At 44.8% G+C, this 27,485-nt stretch overlaps 2 protein-coding genes across 6 annotated transcripts in view; both read left to right on the forward strand.

Moving 5' to 3' along the window:
- Positions 1-2,032: 2,032 nt before the first annotated feature.
- Positions 2,033-6,578, forward strand: DNAJC22 (DnaJ heat shock protein family (Hsp40) member C22). The gene is given in 5 exon segments (XM_029204653.1): positions 2,033-3,205; positions 3,208-3,306; positions 3,308-3,934; positions 5,227-5,287; positions 5,290-6,578. Coding segments are annotated over 5 exon segments (1,140 nt in total). The 5' UTR covers positions 2,033-3,085; the 3' UTR covers positions 5,523-6,578.
- The window catches only part of SPATS2 (spermatogenesis associated serine rich 2), a 152,901-nt gene continuing 130,678 nt past the window's right edge, over positions 5,263-27,485 (forward strand). For 4 of the 5 annotated variants that reach the window (XR_003791032.1, XR_003791033.1, XM_029204648.1 and 1 more), the window contains exon 1: positions 18,954-19,226. The gene's annotated coding sequence lies outside the window, so the exon portion shown is untranslated. Of the gene's footprint in view, positions 5,396-18,953; positions 19,227-27,485 lie in introns of those variants that run through there. The other variant, XM_029204649.1, reaches the window with a different exon arrangement.

The raw sequence follows: 27,485 nt of genomic DNA on the forward strand, positions 1-27,485 counted from the left end.
GAAGGCAAGTTCGGGCCCCACCTACAGCCGCCTCCGCCGCTCCTGCCCTCCAAGCCTCTCAGTTCTCTCTTGGGGAAACCGAGGCAGCCGAGGCTGAGAAGGGCCAGGAAGGTTAAAAGCGATGTCAGCGACGAGGCTGGGGCAGCAACCAGAATTCCCGCGTGGGTCTCTGGATTCACCTGCCCGCCCTGGGTCCGCCCTGGGTAAATACACCACCACGTCCCCACCGCAGCTCAGACCCTTCCTTCCCGCTTCAGCTTGTCAGATCCTTCGCCGGTTTATAGAACAACAATTTGGGGAAAACAATCCGGGCCGAGTGACGGCCCCGTAATTGTGACAAAGTGAGTGCGGGCGGCTGGAGAGAGCGCTAGGGCGGGAGCGCAGCGGGGCGAGGCGGAGGTAGGGGCGCCGCCAGCTCGCCCTGCCGCCCCCTCGTTCTCATTCCGGTCATCTCCCATCCCTCTCCTTGACTCTTCTCCAGTTCTTTTTCTCTCGGCTCCCCTCGCCTCCCTTCGCTTGTTCCTCCATCGCTCTTCCCTTTCCTCTCGGTAACGGCTTTTCTCCCGCCCCCGCCCCGCCGCAGCCCCTCCCCCGGTGCGCTTTTTCCTCTCACTTCTCCCTCTCTCCTCCGCCTTTCACTTGTTTCTCCATCCTCTCCTCGTGCTCAGTAGCCCTTGGGGCCCTGGCTCCCACCGCACAATCCGCTTCTCTCCCGCCCCGGTCCCGGCTTCCTGATGTCAAGCCCTGAGCCTCCTCCCCGGTCCTCACTTTCTGGGAGGCCAGCTCAGCCGGGCACACGGGGGTTCCTCCTGCCTCACAGCCAGGGGCGCGCGGCGGCCCGGGGGCCCAGGCGGCCTGCGTTTTCTCTCCCCCTCCCGCCGCTGCCTCTCCCACCCCTCTCCCCGCGCCCGGAGTCAGTTTGTTTGTCCAGCGGCGGCTGCCGACGCTGGAGCTATTTGCCGAGCTTAGCGCGCTGCTGCGCAGTGCCTGCCCAATTAAGTCTCACTCATTATTCAGCGCCCCCGTCCGCCCCCGCCCCCCAGCTGGCGGCTCCAGTGTCGCTTTGAGGCCCCTCCCAGCCCTGGCCCCTCAGCGAGCCCTAGGGGGCAACATGGGGAGCCGCGTTCCCTCGCCGGGCGGGGATAAGGACTGAAGGGGCTGGGAACGTAGGAAGGGACAGAAGCATTCGGCCGACTGCGGGGAGGCGACATGGGTGAGGCCCACCGCAACCCCAAGTCAAAGCTGGGGGACCTTGGAGATCCACGCTTTTCCTTTACAGAGGAGGAAACAGGCCCAAAGAAGCGGCCAGACTTGACCGAGGTCACGTAGCAGGGTTGGAGCCCACGACATTAAAATGAAGGCATCTTGAATCCCAGTTCTATTCCAGCATCGAGGCGTGAGGACGCAGACTATTCTCCTCGCGGGGAGGCCCTCACCCCCATCCCTTTTTGCTCCTGGTTCTCCCTCTCGCCAAAGTTAGCGACATACAGCTGACTTGGGGTTCCTGGGGGAACGGGAGGCTCCTCAGGTCTCAGGCTCAGATCTAGACGTAGTGCCCCTGACTGGCAGGCCTGGAGGCGGGGCAGTGAGGCAAACTCAGGGGGAGACCCCCTCTCTGCAGCCTGTCCACTGGTGTGTCTGCCTTAGGGGAATTGGAAGTGGAGCCATCCAAGACAGCCTTGAACGGCATTGGAACAGGGAGAGAGGACTGCAGCCTGCGGTGAGGGAGGAGCCACCCTCCCATTTGCGGGGGTGGAAAGGGGAGATCAAGGGCTTGTGTTTTGCTTTTATAGGGGACCGCCCGGGGCTGCTTTGCCCGGGCATCTGGACAAGGTGAGTCTGGGGACCCGCCCGGCACCTCCCGTCCGCGAGCGGCAGCGCCACCTGGCGGTCGTGGTGTCGCTGTGCAGGCGCTCTCGGCCTGGAGTGGGCCCTGCGTCAGTCGGGGTGAGCCTGGGAAGGCGGAATACGCCGGGAACACCTTAAACCGAGTTTACCCGAGCGGGCGGGCGAGAGGAGCCCCAGCCTGAAAGGTGATCCCTTAGGGGCCAGGGAGGGCCTTGGGGAGGGGCCTGGCCAGGACGGCCCGACTTCCGTGACACAGCAAACACAGAAAGACAAAGTCCGTTTGCGTGGACGTGGGAGCGGAAAGAGAGGGGCCATTTTGACTCTGTGGTCAAAGGAGATGACTGATCTGATGGGGTTTGGGAGCCGAGGTGCCCAGGTACTGCTGCTCACTCTGGGACTAGCGGGTGCTGGCTGGTGGTCAGGAGGCCCGCTCTGTGTAGAGGGGAGAGACTAGCAGGGGCACTTTACGTCTGGTTTGATATCCTGGGGATTCATCGGGCCGCTGTGGAGAGACTTTACAAGTTTGCCCTGGAAAGAGGTGGTTGAATTGCGGGGTGCCAGGGTCTAGGTCAAAATGTAGTTTTTCAGAGCTGGAGGGAACTGAGGACTTCTTTCAAGGTTGACTTGTGGAATGATGTCCTGGTCTGGAGAGATGGGAGGCTGGAGAGGGGCTAAAATCTCCGCCAAGTGTCTGAGGGCAGCCACAGTCGGAGCTGGGGCCGGGTGGAGCGGGCTGTGTGGCAGGGGACTTTTAAAATGTGTAGGAACTTTCGGGGACATTGTATTCACTCCGATTCATTCCACCTCGACCCCCGCACCCCGCTGACCAGGAGGTCAGAGGTCTGAGGGAAGGTCTGAAATTTAAGCTTCTGCTTTTTATTGTCCGTGTGCTGAGTTCTCAGTTACTCAACTGAAAGCATTTCAAACATTCTTCTCCCCTAAATTTGGAGTCACTGTGGTTGTAAAACACAGAGATGAGGTGCTAGACCTAAGGGTATGGGAGAACCACAATTTCCGGGAAACTCAGGAAGATCTGGACTTGACTAATATTGGAAGGAGAAATGGTTACTGTGTGGGGACCTGGATATAATCTTATGACTGCTTTTTTCCATGTCTTAGGGTCTAAGGATAACTCTGGACCCGTGACTGCCATGATTCTCACAGATGATCCCAGATTTTGGCATTCTGAGCAATGGCAGGGGCCACTGGACTTGTTCTGAGACCCTTCTCCTAGAGGATGGCCACAGGGCTCCTGATGACCTATGCCCTCTGGGCTGTAGGGGGCCTTGCTGGGCTCCATCACCTGTACCTTGGGTGGAACAGCCACGCACAGCTCTGGATGCCCCTGGGGGGCGGGGGAGGGGAAGGGGTGGCCTAGGCTGGCTCTGGGAATTCTGGAAGCTCCCAAGCTTTGTTGCTCAGGCCAACAGACCCCAGCGGCAGAGGCAGAGTTCAGGAGGGGGGGACACACCCTTTGAGTCCCATTCACTTTGCTGCCCAGATGATAGTGGGCATTTATTTTGGCCTTGTGGCTCTCATTAGCCTCTCCTTCATGGGCAGCTTCTATATTGTGGGCCTCCCACTGGCAGTTGGCTTAGGGGTTTTGCTGATGGCTGCTGTTGGTAACCAGACCTCAGACTTTAAGAACACTCTAGGAGCAGCGTTTCGTACTTCCCCTATTTTCTATGGCCACCCCATAGCCATCCTGCCCATCAGCTTGGCTGCGGGCATCACAGCCCAGAAGCATCGCCTCTGCAAAGCTTCAGTTGGGTCAGAGATGCTCAGTGTGAGGCTCTACTGCCTGGGCTTGGCTTACCTTGCTTTCACATGCCCGCTAGCATACAGTGCCCTCTGCAACACGGCTGCCACCCTTAGCTATGTGGCAGAGACCCTTGGCTCCTTCTTCAGTTGGTTCAGCTTCTTCCCCCTCCGTGGGCACCTGATGGAGTCTGTCCTCCTGCCTTACTGGGTCTGGAAGCTGCTGGTGGGAGATCATGGCTTCAGCAGCGGCTACTTCCCAGAGTGGTAAAAGCTCTATGAGTTTGTTCACAGTTTTCAGGATTAGAAGTGTCAGTTGGCTTACCAGGTAAGTTTTCTTCCCTCTCATTCCTGTCTGGAATGGCTCCGGAAGTGAGGCTAAGTCTTTTTTGAAAATATAAATTTATTTATTTACTTTTGGCTGCCTTGGGTCTTCGTTGCTGTGCGCGGGCTTTCTTTAGTTGCGGTGAGCGGGGGCTACTCTTCGTTGCGGTGCGCGGGCTCCTCATTGCAGTGGCTTCTCTTGCTGCAGAGCATGGGCTCTAGGCTTGTAGGCTCAGTAGTTGTGGCTCATGGGCTCTAGAGTGCAGGCTCAGTAGTTGTGGTGCCCGGGCTTAGTTGCTCCGCGGCATGTGGGATCTTCCCAGACCAGTGCTCGAACCCGTGTTCCCTGCATTGGCAGGCGGATTCTTAACCACTGTGCCACCAGGGAAGCCCTAGGCGAAGCCTTATTGGAGCAGGTACCCGTAATGTGGAAGTACTGTTTTCATGTCTGCTGGGTCAGCCTCCGGAAGGGTGTCCTGGCTTCTTTGGGCTTCTGTGTGCAATGGGTGAAGGTTCAGAGGCTCTAACAGGGAGTGGGGAAAGATACATGTATATTATTTACTTTTTATTGAGGTATAACATATATAGAGTACGATAGTTTTATATAGATACCTATGTAACCACCACTCCAATGAAGGTATGGAATATTTCTAGCACTAAGAAGGTTCGCTCATACCCCTTCCCAATCTATCCTCCTTTCCTGGGAAAAAACCTCTATTCTGACTTCTATTACCATAGATTAGTTTTGCCTATTCTTGGGCTTCATATAAATGGAATCACTCAGTGTGTACTCTTTTGTGTCTGAGTTCTTTCATTCAACATTATGTTTGTGAGATTTATTCATACTGTTGCATGGGATTATAAACTGTTTGTTTTCATTGTTGTATAGTATCCCATTGTATGAATATACCACAGTTTATCTATCCACTTTTGTCAGTGAACATTTGGGTGGTTTCCAGTTTGGGACTGTTCTGAATAAAGCTGTTATAAACATTCTTGTACATGTCTTTGGTGGACATATATGCTTATTTCTCTTGCAAGGAGGAGATCTTGTCAGGGATGCCAAGTTCCAGGTTGGAAATTGAGCATCTGTGATTAAAAGCGAATCCTGGTTCTTGCCATGAGATCCAGAGGTTGTCCATGTTTCAAAAGGCTGGAATTCTAATCTGAGGTTCTGTGCCTTTCCCACCAGCAAGTGGAAGCCAATTCCAGCCTGATTTAGGAAGGGAGCAAGGAGAGGCTCAGGAGCCCTGACAACTTATGAGGTTCTAATTTGTTAGCTTGTGTCTCCCTAAGGTTTTGGTTCTCTCAGAGGGGGCAACAAATGAAGAAATACATTGCAGATACCTGGAGCTCGTGAAGACCACAATTGGCACCAGGTGGAGGAAGCTCAGAGGCATTTTCTGGAGATCCAGGCTGCGTATGAAGTCCTGAGTCAGCCCAGGAAGCCAAGGGGATCCTGCAGGTGAGAAGAAACTTCCCTTGGAGGATGGACTCTTCCTGGCACAGCTGAGCAGCTTGTCCCAGCCCAGCTTTGCCCACATGAGGCATCCCAACAGTGTTTAAGAAGCTGTCACTTGCAGTGGAGATGAGAAAACCTTAAAGGGGTGAGAAAGCTTTTGTGGTAGAAGAATGTATTTATGTTTTGAATTTCTGAATTCTTGGCTATCGTATTCCTGATTATTTTTTCTTAAAATGAGATAATGCAATGAAAGACATATTATAAAACCAATAAAATATCTTTTAGAGCCTATACCACATTATTTCACCCCTGGTACATTGATGGATGATGGAGGAAGTTTACTTAACAATTTTTTTTTTTAAATGTGCAAAGCACTGAGTTAGGTGATTGAAGAAAAATACAAGGGTTCTAATACTTCACAGGGTGTCCTGTGACAAGAGGGATTTGATCTATTCTGTGGGCTACCAAGGGGTAAGACTGGGGTTAAGTTTCAAAATTTCAGAAAAATATTTAAATTCCATTTATAGGAGAACTTTCTAGGAGCTATACTTTTCCCAAGAAGGAACAAGCTGCTGGGGGGTAGGGGGGTAGGGTGTAATCCCCTATCACAGACTCTTCTGCTTGGTATATTGTGGAAAGCCCTCAAACTTTACACAGGTGGTTAGACTGGCTGAATTGTCAGGTCTTCCTGAAACTTGGGATTTGATTCTGAGCTACACACCTTGCTCCCTCGTTGTTTACAGTCCATTGGGGGATAATAACACAGGTACACAGATATCAAAGTCTGCCCCATTCAGTGTTCTGAACTGTGTCCTAAGAGGTGTAAATAGAATGCATTAGAAAATTGCAGAAGGAACAGATGACACTGTTTTATGGGGACTCATGGGAAAATTCATGATTTTATATCTCATATGGCTTTATGGGGACTTTGGGGAAACTCTAGGGAACCAATAACTTGAGCATCTCAAGGGGGCCTTATTTAATTCCCAAGTGTGGAAGGAACAGCCCAGGATGCCTCAGTTTGCAGAGGAAGACTGGAGACCAGGAACGTGATGTTAAAATTACGTACACTTACTCCAGCTTTCTTGCTTTTCTTTATTTGTGTGTACAGCACTCAGTCCTTTTCTTTTTTCTGGAAGTTAACTCTGAGTGGTATATGTATTCTTTTTAAAATTTATTTTATTTGTTTATTTATTGGCTGCGTTGGGTCTTCGTTGCTGTGCGTGGGCTTTCTCTAGTTGTGGCAAGCGGGGGCTACTCTTCGTTGTGGTGCGCAGGCTTCTCATTGCGGTGGCTTCTCTTGTTCGGGAGCACGCACTCTAGGCGCGTGGGCTTCAGTAGTTGTGGCACGCGGCTCAGTAGTTGTGGCTCACAGGTTCTAGAGCGCAGGCTCAGTAGCTGTGGTGCACAGGCTTAGTTGCTCCGCGGCATGTGGGATCTTCCCAGACCAGGGCTCGAACCCGTGTCCCCTACCTTGGCAGGTGCCACCAGGGAAGCCCTGGCATATGTATTCTTAAAAAGTAAAATTACTTTGGCTAGTTTTCCCTACTGATTAAAAAAAAAAATGGTCAGATCAATTGAGAGGAATGAAATTTGTAGATGTGTTTTTTTTGCATCCATATATTAAAAAAATTTGCCAATGAATTTATATACCATGATTTTAAGACCAAATTAGGGACTTCCCTGGAGGTCCAGTGATTAAGGCTCCGCGCTCCCGATGCAGGGGGCCCTGGTTTGATCCCTGGTCCGGGAGCTAGATCCTGCATGCCGCAATCCCGGTGCAGCCAAAAAAAAAAAAAAAAAACCAAATTAACTTTCACACTTTTTTTTACTATTAATTTACTCAAATGTTTCATCATATCAAGTTATTTTTGTTTTTTTGTCAGTATTTTTAAATTGAAGTATAGTTAATTTACAATGTCACACCTTTTTAAAGTTGTCAGAAATTGATATACATTTCCTTTGAAGAGCATAATTTGTCAAATTATCATGTGACATTTTCATAGGCTATTAATTAGTAATTTATTGACATGTTATGTAGTACTACATCTGCAAAATGTAAATATATTAAAAACAGTCTATAAGGAAAAAGAAACAAAAGAGTGATTGAGGTTTTACTTGATTTGGAAAATTATTTTACTGTTCTCAAATTTTCTTATGAGTTTTTGTTATAAAAATATATTTTAATTTATTCAAACAGGAACTATTGATGAGGAGTTTCTATTTTTCCAACATGAGCAACGCTACAATAAATATCTTTAAATATGTGTATTGGTGCTTTTTGTTTTTCTAAGGCTAGATTCCAATAAGTGATAATGCAGGGTCAAACAGAATGTATGCTTTAAATCTTGATTGATACTGTATCAGGTTACTTTTGGAAAAGACTGTAAACAATCTACACTTCCACCAGCAGTACAAGTGGCCCTTTCTTTGTAACCGGTATGGACTGTTATCTTTCTTCTAATTTTTTGCCAACATGATGGGTGAGAAATAGTATCTGATGACTTCAGTTTGCCTTTCCCTGACTCCAAGTAAAGTTCAGCATCTTTTCAAATGTTTATTGGGCCCTTGCATTTCCTCTTCAGTGAATTGCCTGATGATTTCATCTACCTTTTTTTTTTAAAATTGTGTTCCTGCTTGTCTCTGTGAAATCTATTTTCTTGGTATCTTTGCTTGTTAGGAACCTTAGCCCTTCGTCGTATGTGTTGGAGATATTTTCCCCCAGTGTATGGATGGTCTTTTGACTTTAAGCTTTTGGGTTTTAGAGTCAGGAGGATTAGGATTAGGATTTGAATCTGGTTCCATGAGTTTTTAGCTCTGTGGTCTTGGGTTTCTTTAGCCACTTAAAACCTTAGTTTCCTCTAAAATTGAGATAATAGTACGTACTTTTAAAGAGTTGCTGTAATATAGAAGCTAGCACATGTAGAGTAAGCAAATATAACTAGTAGTTCCCTTTCAAATAGTGCTTGAGTGTCTAGTGAGTTACTGGTATAGAATGAAGGTTCTACCTGTAAGGATGAATTTTCCTAGAGTGTATTAGTGTATTTTGTATTAAAAAAAGTTCCTCTTGGCTTCCTGTAAATCTGTGTATGAATGCTTGCAAATAATGGTTAGAAAGAAATAAATAGGAATGATGGATTATATTGTGATGGTAGGGTTACAAGTGTTCCCCTCCCCTTCTCTAGACTCTCTTGTTTTATAATTAAGAAAATTCCAGGACTTCCATGGTGGTCCAGTGTTTAAGACTCTGCGCTTCCACTGCAGGGGGCACGGTTCGATCCTGGTCGGGGAGCTAAGATCCCAAATGCCTCACGGTGCAGCAAAAAAAAAAAAAGAAATTTCCAGTCTTTCTTAGCTGTTTATGGGGAACCAGGGAAGTGTTTTGGGTTTGGTCATTCTCGGACTATCATTTTAAAATGGGGCGGAGCTCCTCTGGGCCAGTGATTATAGCAGAAGGCCTCAGAATGCAACAACTCTGAGGGTAAGATGAATTTAATGGGAAGGAGATGGGGAACTGCTTGTAAGATGGCCCTTTTTACCTGCAGATTCTCCTTGCAGAATTCTTGTCATCCTTTGACAGATTCATTTCAATTAGGGAGGCTGTTCCCTGACATCTGGAGTTTCAGTCCTTCTATGCCGAAAAGCAGGGGTATTTATAGTTTATGAAATGCTGCAGCATAGGTCTGCTGCCCAACTCTTACCCCCATTGGTCACTTCAGTGTGGATTGGTATGAAGCTTTCCATAGGAGAGAGTTTGTGGGTGTGGGCTGGGTTACTACTTAAGAAGTGAGAAAGAGGTTAAAGAATGTTTACCTCTTAGTAGGAAAGACTGTTTGATTAAACCATCTTTGGATTTCATCTTCCCTCTTGTCCTGGCCTGTGAGCAGGTACTGAAATTGAGTGCTTCCCAGGATTAGGCTACCTACCCACCCCCAGAGGACATCTAGATGTTCATGTATCTAATAGCCAGTGGTGTAGCCCAGCCATTTTTTGAAAACAAAGAAATGGCACAAATCATATGAATTTAGAACTTCTGGAAGGAAATTCTGCTTTGCTACCAGCCCTAGAATATTATAATCACTAAGACTTTTCTGGGAATGTGCTTCCTAAAGGACTTGACATAGTGAAAATCAGCTGAAAGCAGAAATTCACTATAATATAATTATTTTTAAAAAACCAACTAAGATATTAGCAAGTGAGAGGTCTTCCTTATTCTCTACCTGGGTTGATGTAATGAAATCCAGTGATGCTGTATTCTCCCACTCCCACGAATAAAAAGTGTATAGACCCTTTAAAGAGTTGGAAGGGAACTGAGAAGGCCTCTACCCCAAGCACCTATCCGTAGCAGGATCTTGAGAATAGCCTGCCTCAGAGATGACCAATTCTGGCTTTTGATTTAATTGGAAATCCCCTACCTGTCCCACCTTTTGGACATCCTTAACTGTTGTTCTTTTATTAGACTGAAATTTGCTTCCCTGAAATTTCTTTCTAGATCTGCCATCTCTCTCTCTCTCTCTCTCTCTCGCTTATTATTATTATTATTATTTTGTCTGCGTCACGCCGCTTACTGAATCTTAGTTCCCCGACAAGGGATCGAACCAGGGCCCATGGCAGTGAAAGTGCCGAGTCCCAACCACTGGACCGCCAGGGAATTCCCTAGATCTGCCACTTCTTGCTGCAAAGAACAAAAACCAACAAAAAACCCATTCTTGATAAGAACCTGCCCTTCACCTCATATCCTTCTAAAGCTTTCCTTTTCTAGATTAAACATTGCCTTGTTTAAGGAAGCACTGTAATTTGGTAGAAAGAGGATGGGTGGAGAAGTGACAAGGGGGGGTTTTGCTTCTGCCTCTTGCGTGAACAGCCTGCTGACTTCGGATGAGCCACCTTACCACTCTGGGCCTCAGTTTTTTCCTTGTAAGGTGAGGAAATTGGACTTAGATGACCTTTAAGATTGCTTTCCACACTGGATTCTGGGTTTCTAACTGTTCGGCTGAAGCTTGTGAGAAGTGGTTTGGTTTTTCATCTCTCTGCCCTCTTGTGGACACTGTCTTGGGAAGAAAATAAAATATCTAATTGCTCAAAGAACAATATAATGGTCACCCCCCTATCAAATATTCACCTGTATCGAACTGTCAGTTTTCATTTATTCATGATGTCTTTTAGTCCTCACCCATAAATGTACATATCATATCAGGAATATAACTTTATAGTTTTTTCTCCTCCCTGAATCATAAGCATTTATATATATGACTAGGAAGGCTTCATATATACTTTACTGAGATATAATTCACATAACATAAAATTTACCCTTTGAAAGTAAAAAGTTAAGTGGTTTTTAGTATATTCATGAGGTTGTACAACCATCAACCTTAACTGCAGAATATTTTTACCACCCCAGAAAGAAGCCCCATACATAGGGGCAATCATTCTCCATTCTCTCCTTGCCCCCATCCCCTGGCAACTATGAATCTACTTTCTGTCTCTATAGATTTGTCTATTCTAGACATTTTATATAAATGGGATCATAAATGTCTCCTTTTCTGTCTGGCTTCTTTCACTTAGCATAATATTTTCAGGATTCATCCATGTCGTAGTATGCATTATTATTAAATATTTTTAATTTTTTTCAAATAACATAATTATACTGAAATGCTGTATAATATTACCTTCTTGGGAGACATTTAAGCTATATATACACACAAATATACACACCCACCCACATATATATATTTGTTGTTATGAAGAATGCTGCATCGATATTTTCATGCTTCTAATTCATCTAGTCTCCTGAACTAGTTCAGAATAAATTCCCATGCGTGGGATTACTGGGTCAAAGGGTATGAACATTTTTATGACTGTTGTCAATATTGCTCTTAAATTGTGGTGCCCAGAACTAAATGCAATTCTCAGATGTGTTCAGACAGAAAAGGGTACTGTGGAGCTATTAAGTTCTCAAGGTCTGGACAATATATCATCCTTTAAATCAAGCAGTCTAAGAATTTCTTAGCTTGTTTTTTGAGGGGGTGGTTTGCTCATGGGGCTTATAGCCAACTAAGGCCCTTAGGTCTTTTCCTAGGCTCTGTGTCTTCAAGCTGCGTTTGCACCTACTCTAGGACCTAGGAGGCTTTTGAGGACTCCCTGGATGGAATTTCTTTCTTTCTTTCTTTGTTTTCTTTCTTCTTTAACAGTGGGTGGTCCTAACAAGCTAGCAGGAGGTCTAGGTTTACTGCAGTCTTAGCTGAGAACTGCAGATGGCGCCTGAAGGCTGTCACAAGGGTAAAATATATCCACTTTTTTTTAGAATCTGGTAGTGGTACCTCCTTAGTTGGTTCATTACCAGAGTTCAGTCCCTTCCTTTTGTTGGGAAGGTGAGAGAAACTGTGAAGTTGTCTTTGGGTGTTATTCAGGTCAAACTCCAAATGAAGTATGTTTTCTGGATGTCATTTGATCTCGCCAGAAACTCTGGTGAAATCTCATGTTAGAGCTTTGCTTGAACACAAATTTCATGCCAGTTCACACCCTGAGAAGCTGCTTTTTTGGTTTCTCTTCATGTTCCTTGCCATCTTTTTCTCTTAGTCATTCCAAGGGATTGAAACTTGTTCAACTAACTGGTTTTGTTTGTTTGTTTTGCTAAGATGGGTTTTGAACAACAAACGCAGAATATTTACATAGGGTTCCAGCTAAATGCGGTTTCATTTCTTTCTCTTTGGCTGTGTCGTGTCTTAGGTGCAGCACGTGGGATTTTCGTTGCTGCGCACAGGCTTCTCTCTAGTTGTGGCACGCAGGCTCTAGAGCGTACAGGCTTAGTTGCTCCACGTTGTGTGGGATCTTAGTTCACAGACCAGGGATAGAATCTGCGTCCCCTGCATTGGTAGGCAGATTCTTAACCACTGGACTACCAGGGAGGTTCCCCCCCCTTTTTTTTTTTTAATGACTTTAGTCAAGGTCAATTTTTTTGGGTTAATATTTATTTATTTATTTTCCTTACTTTTTTGGCTGCATTGGGTCTTAGTTGCAGCACGTGGGATCTTCGTTGAGGCATGCAGGATTTTTCGTTGCGGCACGCGGTCTCTTCGTTGTGGTGCTCAGGCTTCTCTCTAGTTGTGTCGTGTGGGTTTTCTCTCTCTAGTTGTGGCACGCAGGCTTCAGGGCGCATGGGCTCTGTAGTTTGCGGCACGCAGGCTCTCTCGTTGAGGCACAAGAGCTTAGTTGCCCCGGGACATGTGCGATCTTAGCTCCCTGACCAGTGATCGAACCCGCGTCCTCTGCACTGGAAGGTGGATTCTTTACCACTGGACCACCAGGGAAGTCCCGAGGTTTCATTTCAATAGTTTGTTGCTTTCTTCATTTTCCTTTTCCTTTTCTTCCCAATTCTCTTCTTTCTCTCCACCTCTCATCCATCTGCTTACTTGCAAACTATTATAACTTTCAGCAAGACCTTGGATTTTCTGGATTTAAACCTCAGTGATAAGTTTCAATAGAATAGAGAAGTGCCCTATGTGGGAAAGTTGGAAGGGAATGATTTTAACCCATTCTGGCCAGACCTTAGGTCCATTTCTGGGCTAAGAAGCGTTGTGGGGAACATTGTCTGCTGCGCAGTGACTAAATTAGCATGAGAGCCTGGCTTCCAAGCATCACTTAAAGGGGCATTTTCCTTACCATCAGGAGGTCAGGCACCTTTCAAATGATTTAGTATCAGGAAAGGAATGGGAAGGGTATAGAGGAAATATAGATGTCTTCTATTCATATATTTCCCAATCACAGATCTGAGGGCCAGTGAGGCTCATGTTACTCCCCAACCTCTCCTTCCTACCCATAACCACCAGTTTGGACTTGGCTTCTGTTGCTACTTTCTCATTTTCATTCCTGGGGTCCACAACAGAGAGTGTAAGTTTATTGCTTTTCTGTGTAATTTGGGTTGGAAAGCACTCGCTCATTTTATATTAAGTGACTGGGAACTCTGCCTCTTAGCAGGTGATTTTTCTTGTACAGCCAAGAGACTGATCATTTCAGACCCATCTCCCTTCAAACTCTAATTCTTTTCCAGCAGTGTGTTTTTTGTTCTCATGTTTATGTCTTTGCTGCTGTCACTCTTCTTTTCTATAATCCTTTTTCCCCTCTGCTAATCCAAATCTTTACACTCCTTTTATGATCCAGCTTAAGGTTTATCCCTAAATGATGCCTTTGCTGATTAAGTCCATCTCCAGTAATCTTTCCTCCTTGAATTCCTTCTGCAGTCTTGTCCAGTTTGTACCATTCTATCAAGCATTTTCTTACATGTTGCCATATAATCATTCTCTATCTCACATTTTTAAGTCTTGTCTCCTTGACTATACCAAAGGCCCTTGACAGCAGGACTGTCTTCTCTCAATGCAAATAACAGGACATTTACTAAGTATGGTAAATTGCTACTTAAGGGAGTCCAGGTTTTTTGAGCATGAGCCACCCGTTTCTTTGCTTGGCCTTGCAATAAACCTTTCCTCCAAAAACCAAACAAACAAAAACCCCCTGCTATTTAACAATTTAGAGCCTCGGTTTCCTCATTTGTTAAATGAGGACAATGATGCTTGCATCACAGGGTTGTTGAGACATTCAAATGAGATGTGTTGAGGGCACTTTATAAACCATAAAACATTTTACAGAGGGTGGCATTATCACTTTAAAAAGTGGTGACAGACTGTATAAGTGAAAGAGCATGCTGAAATTCCATGCATGAACTTTCAGTAAAGCAGTATTAGTTATATATCTCACACATAGAAACAAATTCAATTTCAAGTTTTTAATGAACCTGCAAGGCACTTTCACTGAACTGAGTGTTTCAAATCTGAGTTTTGGTTCTGACATTGCCACTAATTTCATGATTTAACAATTCAACCTTTGACAATTTAAGGCCTTTTGCAGCTCTAAACATCTGATGCACAACTGAATTTGGGTATGTTACCCATGTCTTTGAACCTCAGTTTTGTTATCTATAAAATGGGAAATTACAACCTAATCAAACCCCCTTTTTTTTTTTTTTTTTTTTTTGCGGTACGCGGGCCTCTCACTGTTGTGGCCTCTCCCGCTGTGGAGCACAGGCTCTGGACGCACAGGCTCAGCGGCCATGGCTCACGGGCCCAGCCGCTCCGCGGCATGTGGAATCTTCCCAGACTAGGTCACGAACCTGTGTCCCCTGCCTCGGCAGGTGGACTCTCAACCACTGCGCCACCAGGGAAGCCCCAGGGAAGCCCCATCAAACCCCTTTAATAGAACTTTATAGAGTGGCTGTTCAAAGAAACATTAATCCTGCACAAAAAGTTTCCTTGGGGGAAAGCTGCACACTATATACTACATTCCCTTCAATATTTTTAAAAATTAATTTAAAATTAATTAATTATTATTATTTTTTGCTGCGTTGGGTCTTCGTTGCTGCACGCGGGCTTTCTCTAGTTGCAGCGAGCAGGAGCTACTCTTTGTTGCGGTGTGTGGGCTTCTCATTGAGGTGGCTTCTCTTGTTGCAGAGCACGGGCCCTAGGCCCGCAGGCTTCAGTAGTTGCGGCACTTGGACTCAGTAGTTGTGGCTCTGGGCTCTAGAGCGCAGGCTCAGTAGCTGTGGCGCACAGGCTTAGGTGCTCTGTGGCATGTGGGATCTTCTTGGACCAGGGATCGAACCTGTGTCCACTGAATTGGCAGGCGGATTCTTAACCACTGCGCCACCAGGGAAGTCCCTCCCTTCAATATTAACAATGCACATTATCATGTTAAATGCTCTGGGAAGTAAACCAATTTATTTTTATTTTACCCAGTATTTCCCAAACTTACTTGGACCTGGAATAGTTTTTTCAGATAACATCTATTCAGCATCCCATGAAACTAAATTTCTAAGACACACAGTATGAACTGCCAACATCAATATTCTTAGGTATCAGAGGTAGTCCAAGCAAAGGGAAAAGTACACCCTTATGAGATATTCTCTGCTGGTCTTCATGCTCGTTGTGGTTTGCAGCTTCACCTTTAGTCAACAGAGACTTTAACTTCAGCCTCTTTTTTTTCCCTAATAAAAACATGGAATCTGACAATCCATCACTTCAGATACAAAATATCAACTGAAAGAAAAACATGATAAAAGTTCTGATCTCAAGAATCTATTTGAAAATATTTTAAATTAGGTCGTGTTAATTTCTGCAGAATATATCTGCCAAGGTGACAACTGTGTCATGACTTACCTTTAGTTCTAATTTTGCCTCAGTCATTAGGTAACCTGGGATAAATCAATGCCCTTAAGCCAAACTAAGACGCATGGATGTTATTTCTAAAAAGTCTTCTGTTGTAATCCATAGCAGTTACTCTAATCATTTCAAAAATTTGGTTGTTATTGTGTTTTCTTCAGAGTAGGTCACAGTATTATATGTTGAATTTATTACAGCATTTCTTTTCCTCCAATATAATTTATAGGCAGCTTTAAAACAATTTGCCACAATTTTTTTTTTTTTTGCAGTACGCGGGCCTCTCACTGCCGCGGCCTCTCCCGTTGCGGAGCACAGGCTCCGGACGCGCAGGGCCAGCGGCCATGGCCCACGGACCCAGCCGCTCCACGGCATGCGGGATCCGCCCAGACCGGGGCACGAACCCGCGTCCCCTGTATCGGCAGGCGGACTCCCAACCACTGCGCCACCAGGGAAGTCCCCAATTTGCCACTATTTTAAATGCTCACTTTGTTTTATTGTGAAGTATAGCATATAAAATGGAAAATGTGTATGTAGTGTAAAGAACAATGATAAAAATAATCTTTATAGCTCAGGTCAAAAAGGCATTTTTGAAACATTTGCTCAATGTCCTTTTAGAGAGGTTGAGTGCTGCATGGAGAAAGGGCAAAGGTGGACCATGATTGCAGTACCCCTCTTGCAAATTCCATTCAACAAAACATATGCTCGGTGTGACCCACCCTTCTTGGAGGGCCACTATTTCTTGAGTAAAATCCTTGTGAAGAGTCTACCCTTACTGTCAGTCCAGGGACTTAGCAAACTGTTCCTCTCAACAACACTCAGAACTCTCTCTTAGAGGAGATATGATTCCATCTCATTAGATTTCCAGTGATGTTTTGACAGCTCTTATAGATCTGACCTAGGCATGTTCCTTTATCCACCTCCCTTCTCTTTGAGTGGCATATCCACATACAAAAATTCTCTCCCATTAGATCAGGGACTCTCTTAGGAAAGGCGTTATGTCTTTCCTAATAGACTGTAAGGTTTCCAAAAGTGGGGATTTAATTTTCCTCCCAAAGAAGAAACTATTGGCTTGGCAAGCAGCATCAGGCCCTCTAATGAAGGCGTTTCCCAAGTGACTTTTGGTAGGTGAAACCAGTTATGGAATAAGATCTTGGATCCTATTGGTTCAGGCCCCATTCTTTAGTATGAAGTTTTCTATTAACCAGGGTAATATTATCCCATTCCTACACTGTATGGGAAGGAAGGAGAATTGTGGAATAATTAGTCACTCATTCCTCTTTGTTCCTATACTACTTTGCACTTTTCTGTTTCAGCACTTATCCCATGTTATAGTTAATTATTTACTAGCTTTTATCCTCCGTTGCAACTGGATACTCTCCTTGAGGATAATGATCTAGTTTTGTGTTTTTTCTTAATTTTATTTATTTATTTTTGGCTGTATTGGGTCTTCGTTGCTGCACTTGGGCTTTCTCTAGTTGCGGGGGCTACTCTTCGTTGCGGTGTGCAGGCTTCTCATTGTGGTGGCTTCTCTTGTTAGGGAGCACGGGCTCTAGGCACAAGGGCTTCAGTAGTTGTGGCACACGGGCTTAGTTGCTCCGCAGCATGTGGGATCTTCCCGGACCAGGGCTCAAACCCGTGTCCCCTACCTTGGCAGGCAGATTCTGAACCACTGCACCACCAGGGAAGCCCAATGATCTACTTTTATTCTTTGTAAGTGACCCACACCTAGAACAATGCCTCCCACTCACTGGGTGGTCAATTTAGTAAATGAAGAGAGAGCAGGTATTTGGATGGTTTGCTTCTATTTGAATCTTTGAAAGAAGATTCAATAGTAAGCAACACATGGTGTAGTGCCCTAACTAGTTGGATGACCTAGTCTTCTGTTTCTTTAGATCTGTAAATGATATATGGTTGTATTAGGTTAGGCATTATTAACCAGGGGCCAGTGGGCTCCAGAGGATTTTTGACCCTTCCACTCCATGCGAGGTTAAAAACCAAAGGACCAGATGACTTCGTAGAGATGTACTAGTACTGCAACTCCAACAACAAACCTGTGGAAACCAAAACTACATTGTGACTGTGGTGTCTGTACACACTCATATATACTCTCTGGCTTGTTGTTGGTGCCTGTCCAGAGCCCCTTATGCTTTGGCTTCAAAAGATAAGAACATGGGGACAGATTCTGATTAACCTTTTCACTGCTGATTGTCTAAATGCCCAGCCTCTAGCCACTCCCAACAGATCGCTGACCAGTTGGCAGTGGGGTGAGTGCTTCATACATGGAGGACACTGGCTGGAAAGGCGCGCAAATATTAGAGATGGCTCTGGCCCCGCCCGGGGTGCTTGGGAATCTAACCACGAAGACAGAGGAGTATTTAACAGAAAGATTCGGGCAATGTGACCACAGCCGCGTAGGGGGATGCAGACAACTTAGTATGCCAGAAAACCGACGCAGAAATGGACTTGGGCAGTGTGCCTGGCGGACTAGGCTGAGGACCCTCAAGTTACTCCCGAATTTATCTTGTGCCGGGCCTGGGAGGCGCATCCTCCCGCCACCACTCCGCATCTGCCTCTATGGATTCCCAGGAGGCTGAGCGGCCGCGAAGTCCGGACGTCCGGGCGTTTCCCGCAGCTGGTGGCTCTGAAATGGACTTTTGGAGTAAAACTTGGGTCGGGAAGGAGGCAAAGTGGAAAATGGTGTTAAGTCGTCGGGGCGGAGTCGTAGTGCCGAAATGGACAGCAGCCTGGGAGACAGAATCCCAACCGGGACCTAGTGAGAAAAGCCCCTCAGCAAGGTTCCCCTCCAGGCGTCTGCCTTCGGCAACCTCCGGGGGAGTTTCGGCTCTTTCCGGCACTTCCAGCTCGGGCCCTCCACTCCCAGCGCGCGCTGTCTCCCCACCCCACGCCGCCCAGCTCCTTCTGGGCACTGGCCATTCTGCACGCGGGCGCGAGCTCGTGTCCCACCCGTCCCCACTTCCATCTAGTTGGTTCCCGACCCACTCTTCCAACCCCTTCCCTTTGTCGTTCTTCCCAATCCCTGGCGACGCCTGCGCTCCCTGAACTCGGGCGCGCGATCTGGCGGGCGGTGCGAGGTGCAAGGGACCGGTCACGATAGGAGCGGCAACCCGACGGACTGGAGGCGGCCTCCGGCCCCGCGCCTCTCCGCGCGCAGATCCCCGCCTCGCGGGCCGCCTCGCGCCCAGGCCTCGCTAGCGCGCCCGTTGGCTGCAATGGCCTCGAGCTCGGCGCGCCGGCGTCGCGCCGGCGCGAGCACGCGCCCTGTGCGCTGGCTGGTTGGCGCGCACGCGCCCGAGTGGGCTGCGGGGCGGGGCAAAGAGCTCGAGCTCCGGCGAGGTCGGTGTGGATCGGCTGGCCCTCCGGGCCTGAGCCGTAGCTGCGATTCCCAGCCCGCCGCCCGGCAGAGGAGGGAAGAGAGGAAAGGGGCGGTTGGGGCGGGGCGGCGTCCGGCTCCGGGAGAGCTGGGGGAGGAGCGCGGCGGCTACGGCGGCGGCTCTAGAAGAGGAGGAGGAGGCGGCGGAGGAGCTCCTTTCGTCTTCTCAGACCCAGGAGCGTCCCGGACGCAGAGCCGGAACTGGGGGACACGGCGACTGCGGGGGCCTGGGGTAGGTGAGGCTGAGGGTGCTGGGTGGAGGAGTTGGTGGGGGATGAAGCGGGGCACAGAGGTGCAGAGAGCGGGCTTGAGGGAAGGCACAGGGGGAGGGGGCAGTTGGTGGGGGGTGGGGTACCGAGAGGAGTGGGACGTGAACCCTTTGGAACCTGGAGTGCCCAGATGATGAAAGGTTTCTGTGGTCAGTGTGGCGGGCCGAAGCACACGGGTCCGAGTTGGGGGGTTTCCGGAGGCATAGGCCAGGGAAACAATGGAGTGAGGGGGGACTCTGATGTGAGCGTGTGTGGGGTACTGGATTTTAAGAACCAACGAGAGATCGAAAGGGATGAAAGAATGGATCATTTGGTATGAGAAGTACAATGAACTGGGAATTCAACGGGGATGCGTAAGGTCATCTGCGTGGGTGTCCGACGTATTTAGGATTTGGGGGCAAAGTGGGATTTAAAAATAAGAGATAGGGGAGCATTCTTGGAATGGGGGAGCGGGAAACGGAACGGAAAATAAAGCAAAGTGGGACAGAGACATAAAATATATGTGGTTTGGGCTTGAATTAAAGCAGAAGGATAAATCCAGTTAGAGAGTATAAGTTAGGTGGACTGGAGTGGCATTTTTCTCCTAATTCATCCAGGATGACTGGGTTCTTTTAGAAGGTGGATCTTTCTCTGTCATGTCCCTCTGCCAACGAGTACAAGCCGCTCTTTTAATAATTGGTTATCATTTATAGTTCATTTCATTGATAAAGCATGCTTGTAATATTTATTTTCCCTCTCTATGTAATTTACCTGCGGTTAATGAAGCAGGAGAGGACAGATCACTAAAAATAGGCATCTTGCTTTGAGTTTGGTCATTGATAATGCAGAGTTTAGGGTGTTTGGTCATTGATAATGCAGAGGTTAGAGTGTTTGGAGGAGAACCAAGAGTTTGTTTTCATTTAGACCGAAAGGTGATGAGCAGACTTGATAAAATCTAAGTTATCTGTACTTTGTTAGAATTACAGTTTCTCACTGAGAAATGAGCATGTACCATCTGCTACTGGTTTTATGCTTGTGGGGGAGAGTTTGGGTTCTGCCTCAAGAAATTCTTGATGCTGATTTCAAATTATCAGGCTGCCTTGTACCTTCCAGTTTGAATTAAGGTGATTTGAAAATATTGTGGGAAAGTATATTTGGGGTTATGATCTTTGCATTTCCTTGATACTTGGATTTCCAGACCAAATTTTGAATGGTACTAGGTACAAGATTGCTGATTTTGAAATTGTAGTTACCATTATGTGTTCATAAATAGTACACATTAAGCTTTTTATTTTGGGGAGCATTAACGTTTTGCTGACTCATCTAAGATTTCTGTGAAGTTTTCGGTTTACGTTTCTCAGCTAGGTCTTGGATAGTGGCATTATACTATTTTATAAAAGTCCAAAAATAATGATCTAAATGTCACTTTTCTTCTATGTTATAAAAACTGAACAAAGCAAGAAGTGAGTGCAGTTTCCTCATTAGTGATAATGAGGCTCTTTATTGACCTCTTACGGTAGGCTAGGCAAGGTGCTAAGATTGTTTTGTGTGTATTATCTCATTTAATTTAATCCTCACTATCATTTCCTATTTTATAAATTAAGAGATTAAATAACTTACTAAGGTCACAAAACTAGTAGTAAATAAAGCTGAATTCAGACCCAGCTCTGTTTGATGCCTTCTTTAAATCTTTCCTGTTGTTCTGCCTGCTTTCTCCTCCTGATCTTGGTTGAAGTACAAGCAGCATGAATTGGTTGAAACCTGGGTTTGATACAGTGATTTAGGCAAAGATTGGGTTGATGGGCTGCATCTGTAGAGTTTATGGAAGGTTTATTGCCCCTGTGATTTAACAAATCTTTGGGGCCCCAGATAATAGGCAAAAACATCTTCTTGCTAAGGGTTTGTCCTGTGAGCACACTTAATTTTCTGTTCAGTCTGGTGTACTGCTGAAGTACTGTGCATACGTGGCACTCTTCCTTGTAGAAGTCAAGACAGCCAGTTGTGGAGCCAAAACCAATTAACTCAGGAAAACAGTCGAAAACTGCTGAGTGCTCAAGTGCCCTCCAAGCACCTGTTGAGTCCACAGTTGGTACTGGCATTATGTCTAAATATAGACGGGATCCTCTTAGAAACCAGGAGTAAAACAACTAGAACCGAGAGAAACAGCTGGGGCCTGAGGGAGGAGCCAGAGCTTAATGGCCACAGCATCAGCATAGCCTGTGGAGGCTGATCCAGGAGCAGCAAAAGCTACAGATACTAGTGAATTGCAGGAGGGGAGGGAATTTTGTTGTTGTTGAGCATTTAGGTATTCTAGAGACTGAACTCACTGTGTTTTATATATATTACTTTATTAGATCTTCAAACAATCCTTATAAGGTAGTTGTAAGCATTTTTCTCATATTTCAGATGAGGCTTAGAAAGGTTAAGTAACTTCATAATGGTGGTGAAAGAAGTTTGTATTTTTATTATTATTATTATTGTATTGCTGCTTGCAGTTTCCATTGTAGAGCCACCATATTAAAACTGGGAACTTAAAGTCACTCTTTAGGATCCACTGTGCTTCTTTGATAGAAGTAAAACTGATTATTTCAGTCTTGCTGCTTACATTGGAGCCTGGAACGTAAAGCTTATATTTTTCTGATTTAATTGTTGGGAAGGGGAGCCCATTGATTATTTAGCAAACGACCTCCTACAGAATATAATTCATCTTCTAATATATCTTCTCATTCATATATACCAATATATGATATTGATATATATATATCTGTAGCAACATGAAAATGGCATGTCCATCCCTCCTATTCTGAGGTCTTGACATTCAGGCAAGTCATCTAGGCTCTGGAGGATGCCAGTGAAGCATGCTTGTTGCAGACTCTTACCACTTTTCTTGATATGTTTTTGCCACAAAGGTTTGACCATCATTCTTGCTTGGTTACTTAAAAAAAAGTTGTGGTAAAATACACATAACATAAAATTTGCCATTTAAACCATTTTTTAAGTCTACACTTCAGTGGCATTAAGTACATTCATATTGCTGTGTAACCATCACCACCGTCCAACTCCAGAACATTTTTATATTCCCAAACTGAAACTGCTATTAAACAATAACTCCCCATTCCTCTTTCCCCCCAGCCCCTGGCAACCACTATTCCACTTTCCATCTCTAGGAATACTATTATTCTAGGCACCTTACATAAGTGGAATCATATAGTATTTGTCCATTTGTCTCTGGCTTATTTCACTTAGCACAGTGTCTTCAAGGTTCATCAGTGTTTTAGCCTGTGTCAGAATTTCATTCCTTTTTAGGACTGAGTAATATTCCATTGTAAGCATATACCACATTTTGTTTATCCATTCATCTGTAAATGGACACAGGTTGTTTCCACCTTTTGGCTATTGTGAATAATGCTGCTGTGAACATTGGTATACAAATATCTGTTTGATATCTGTTCGTATGGTAATCCTATGTTTAATTTTTTTGTGGAAGTTTGGTGACTTTTAAACGGTGGTTGTAGTGTGTTCACCTGAAGGTAGTACTTGACCTTATGTTCGAGAGCTGCTGTTTCCTCTACTGACTTTCTGCACAGTTTGCCGGACACTTGCACTGGAAATGATTCAAGAGGAAATGATTTATCCAGTGTTCGTGGCTCTCTCTTAGCTTCTGTCTAATTATATTTATGTGTCAAGACATCTGGCAAGCACATGAAAATACATTTCAACTTAGCAATAAAAGTACTTTTGAAAATCGTGTAGACGGTTCAGTTGATGAAGAAAGTGGGAGTTTCTGTTCTAAAGTATGAAATGTATCCAACGTGGAAGGAACCATTTGTTATATACAGATCTTTCCAGTCATACCTATAAATGTGGATGATCATTTTAATAATGTTATTCGTATGTATATTTGAAAAATGTGTCAATAGTGTAGAGTATCTTCAGTTCACTTTGCTGCCTTTGATTGAAATTTAGGGTGCTTTTTTTCATTTTAAAATGTTTTACATGTATGAGCTGTTGGTTATTGCTTACCAACAGAAGGGGTATATTGTTTATATCCCTTCTTTATTCATTGAAAAAAGTTTGAGTGCCTACTATATACTTTAAATATTTCAAGAAGGCCGCTGTAATACAGGAAGTACTGTTTGAGTCCATTTTTTTCTCCTTCCCTGTATATATTTGAAAGAGAGAGAGTTGTCACATAGTACCAGATATAATAGATTGAAATATCTACAGGCTGACAGTGAACTGTCTCTTAGGATGGGTCTAACCTCCAATTTCATTTTTTCTAATTGTCGCAGGAGGTTAATTACACCTGCATCTTGCTCCTTGAGTTACTGGGTTACAAAGGGACTTCAGGCTCACATGCCATTTTCTGGGAGCCTCATAGGAGTCTTAGTGAGCTCACACTTAACTTGGAGGTGGTCTGTTGGTTCTGAAATATTTTTCCAGAAGATTTAAAGTTTATATACACTTTAGGTTGCTGATACTACGGATTGGCCAGAAGCCAGCATTTACTCTCTATGTTCAAATCCACCATAGCGGCTGGTTGTGGTGGGTTCCTGAAATACACAGCCATCTTCTACACAGATTCTGCAGCAGCAGCCCCAGACCCTTGAAGTATTCTGTAGGGTCTGAGAACACAACCATCAGCTTAAAGGCAGCTTCTGCAGTCATTGTCCTGTGACTAATTTGTGGTTAGGGTTACACAGGGATTCTTACTAGTTCAGACCTTAAATGACAACCTTGGATTGTTGGTAAGGATTTTTATATTACTTAATTAACAAGATGACATGATTTCTAGTTGTGGAATGTGTGTGTGTGTGTGTGTGTGTGTGTGTGTGTGTGTGTGTGTCAGTGTTCATTTTTAGAGTTGGCTAAAGGGTGTTGGGACTGAGAAGCAGGTTTGTGATGAGGCCATTATACGATTATAGACGGGTCATGTTAGCAAGTGAAGATATCTTTTGTACCTGAAGATGCTGCCAGTGATGTTACTTCCTGTTGACGTGTATAGAACTGCAAAGACCTGTTTGTAAAACCTACAGTCTTTCCTCTCTTGAGTACATGTGATCTGTCCAGTAGTAAATGATCTGCTGCTGTTTGAAGGCTACCATCAGTAGTAGAGCAATACTTTTCTTTAAATTATCTACTTAGTCTCTGATTACAACATGTCAGTGTGGTCAGCCCACTGCTGGCTCTTCCTGGCTATCTTCTACTGTTACATTGATTCAGAATGTACGGTACTGTGTGGTGGAAGTGACTCTTCTGCTCACTTTGGTTATCCTCTTATATCTTTATAGTAAGTTGCCATCATAGCCTACCTTCGTATGCTGCACAAGTGCTCAGGACAAGGATCTCATCATTAGAAGCTCCCTCACATTTGATGAGAACAGTGAAACTCGTTTATAACTATGATAAATGATAGGAAATAAAGGTGTTGCAGCACCTGAATCGTAGGTGGCACAGAACCACCACAGACTAAGGCAGCCATTTAACTCAGATGCAAACTTGATGTTTTGTTACATCTTACTAGTCAGGACACACTAGGTTTCTTGAGATGGTTATCTTATTCCTTGTTAAGTTGACAGTACTTTAAACAAAGCGTTGTATTTTATGGAGGTCTTTTTTTGTTTTGGCTGTGCTGTGAGGCTTGCAGGATCTTAGTTCCCCAATCAGGGATTGAACTCGGGCTCCAGCAGTGAAAGTGCTGAGTCCTAACCACTGGACCACCAGGGAATTCCCTGAAGGTCTTTTAAAAGTTATTTGAGGGCTTCCCTGGTGGCGCAGTGGTTAAGAATCCGCCTGCCAATGCAGGGGACACGGGTTCTAACCCTGGTCTGGGAAGATCCCACATGCCGCAGAGCAACTAAGCCCGTGTGCCACAACTATTGAGCCTGCGCTCTAGAGCCCGTGCTCTGCAACAAGAGAAGGCACCGCAATGAGAAGCCCCCACACTGCAACGAAGAGTAGCCTCCGCTCGCCGCAACGAAAACCCAACGCAGACAAAAATAAAATATAAATAAATAAGTTTATTAAAAGAAAAAAAAAGTTCCACCTTCTGGAGGGTGAAGTCTCAGAATTTGGACACAGGTTTAAACCTCCACAGTAAATATTTTAGGGCGATATTTTGAGTCTATGCAAATATACTGTTTCTCTTAAAAGCTCACCTGTTAATTTTAGCATTCATCAGATCTTGCCTGCAGCAGTTATTACTATGGTATCCTAATTGTTATTTTCTGTTTCTCTCATTACTTCTACATTTATTAATTAGAATTTTTTTGTAAAGAGACTTGTACTTTGTCCCCCATTTATTTATTTAATAATTTATTTACACATTATGGGCTCATGGATATTTATTGTTCTTTGGATTATAACACTGTTTACTTTGTTGCTCACTAAATTACTTAAAAAAAAAAAAAGTACCAATTTGCAGTCCTACCAGTAGTTGTAGGTAACGAACTTATACACTTAAAACATTTGCTATTATCTGGTGAATTAAAAGTGTTTTGTGGGCTTCCCTGGTGGCGCAGTGGTTGAGAGTCTGCCTGCCGATGCAGGGGATGCGGGTTCGTGCCCCAGTCCGGGAAGATCCCACATGCCGCGGAGTGGCTAGGCCCGTGAGCCATGGCCGCTGAGCCTGCGCTGCGCAACGGGAGAGGCCACACAGTGAGAGGCCCGCGTACCGCAAAATAAAAAAAAAAAGTGTTTTGTTTTTCTTGATTAAACATGAGGTTGAGTGTGTTGTGTATGTTTATTGACTATATTTCTTTGTAAAATATCTTTTTATGTACTTTGCCCATTTTTAAATTGTTTTTTTTTGTTTGTTTTATAGAAGTTTTTTATAGTCTGGGTGTTAATCTTCTGTTAAATATGTTTTTTTCCCTTTAGGAAGGAAATTTTTCCATTTCTCATTTTTAAATTATAAGAGCAATATGCTTATTGTAAAACATGTATAAGGTGAAAAGTGAAAGTCTCCTCACCCTCTCTTCAGTCTCATTCCCCATACATAGCATGGTACTGTTCTTGCCCCACAGGCTAACAGTTTGGTAACTTTCCTTCCAGAACTTTTTCTGTATAGTTGCGGAAACATATATGTATGTGTTGTGTGTATGTGCAAGTGTGTATATATATATATAAAAGCATACAGTTTTGATAAAAATCAGATCATAGAATATTAGTTCTTCAATTCTGCTTTTATCGTAGATTTAACAAATCATAGAATCCTAATATGTTGTAAATGTATGTTTCAGTGTCTTTCTCTCACTAGATTATAAGCTCCTTTGTATAGAGACTATGATTCTTCCCCCATTAAGGTATTCTTCTTCTATGCAAATGGCACCACCATCCAACCATTTGCTCATGCCAGAAACAGTTCATTTCTTTAACAAAGTATCAATATTACTGAGTGCCTACTATTTTTCTGATCTGCAGGAGTGAACTAAGCATAAAAATCCTTGCCTGCGTGCAGTTATATTCTAGTAGGGGAAGGCAGATATTAAGCAAAGGAGTAAAATGTTTAGTATTTCAGTTGGTGATAACTGGTATTGAAAAGAAAAAACTCAAAACAAAAAACAGGAAAGGAGACAGAGACAATGTGTGAACATGTGACTGTGTGACGGTGTGTGTGTGTGTGTGAGAGAAAGAGAGAGAGAGAGAGAGCGAGTGAGAGCACGGGAAAGACAGAGACTGAAAGGCGGTAAGGGAAAGTCTTGTTGAGAAAATAATATTTGAGCAAAGACTTGAAAGTCATCTTTGATCCCTTTCTCTTCCCCATACCTCGCATCAGATCCATCTCCAATTCTTGTTGATTTCATCTTCAAAATGTATCTCAAACCCACCATCAAGTAGGTGGATTGCTTTGGCAGTAGGAGTTTGTGACAGTTTTCTTCCGTTTTAATGTTCTCAGTGAGTAAGGAATCAAAGTGCTCAGCTGAGAGTGAGGGTGGGGAGGAGGTGATGGAGGTTTGGAGAGTGGAGAAGGTGTGAACTTGATCGGGAGAGTGTACGAGTGGCTGCAGTAGGGAAATACTGTATGATTGCCAGGTGGCATTAAGGATCCCCCCAGGTTTGTGGACATGAATTTAAAGTGAGATTAGTCAACATGTTTTTTTCCTCTAGCCACATTCTGCTGCAGGGGTGTATGTTTGGAGTGGATTTAACCAGAGAAAGGTTTTACTCAGATCGTAGAACAAAACATGAGAGGGTCAAGGCAATGGAGAATATGTGTAAGAGAGTGATTGTGATAATACACT

The sequence above is a fragment of the Monodon monoceros genome, unplaced genomic scaffold (genome assembly GCF_005190385.1).
Source record: "Monodon monoceros isolate NGI ecotype Baffin Bay Population unplaced genomic scaffold, NGI_Narwhal_1 Super_Scaffold_6, whole genome shotgun sequence".
Taxonomy (NCBI): Eukaryota; Metazoa; Chordata; class Mammalia; order Artiodactyla; family Monodontidae; genus Monodon; species Monodon monoceros.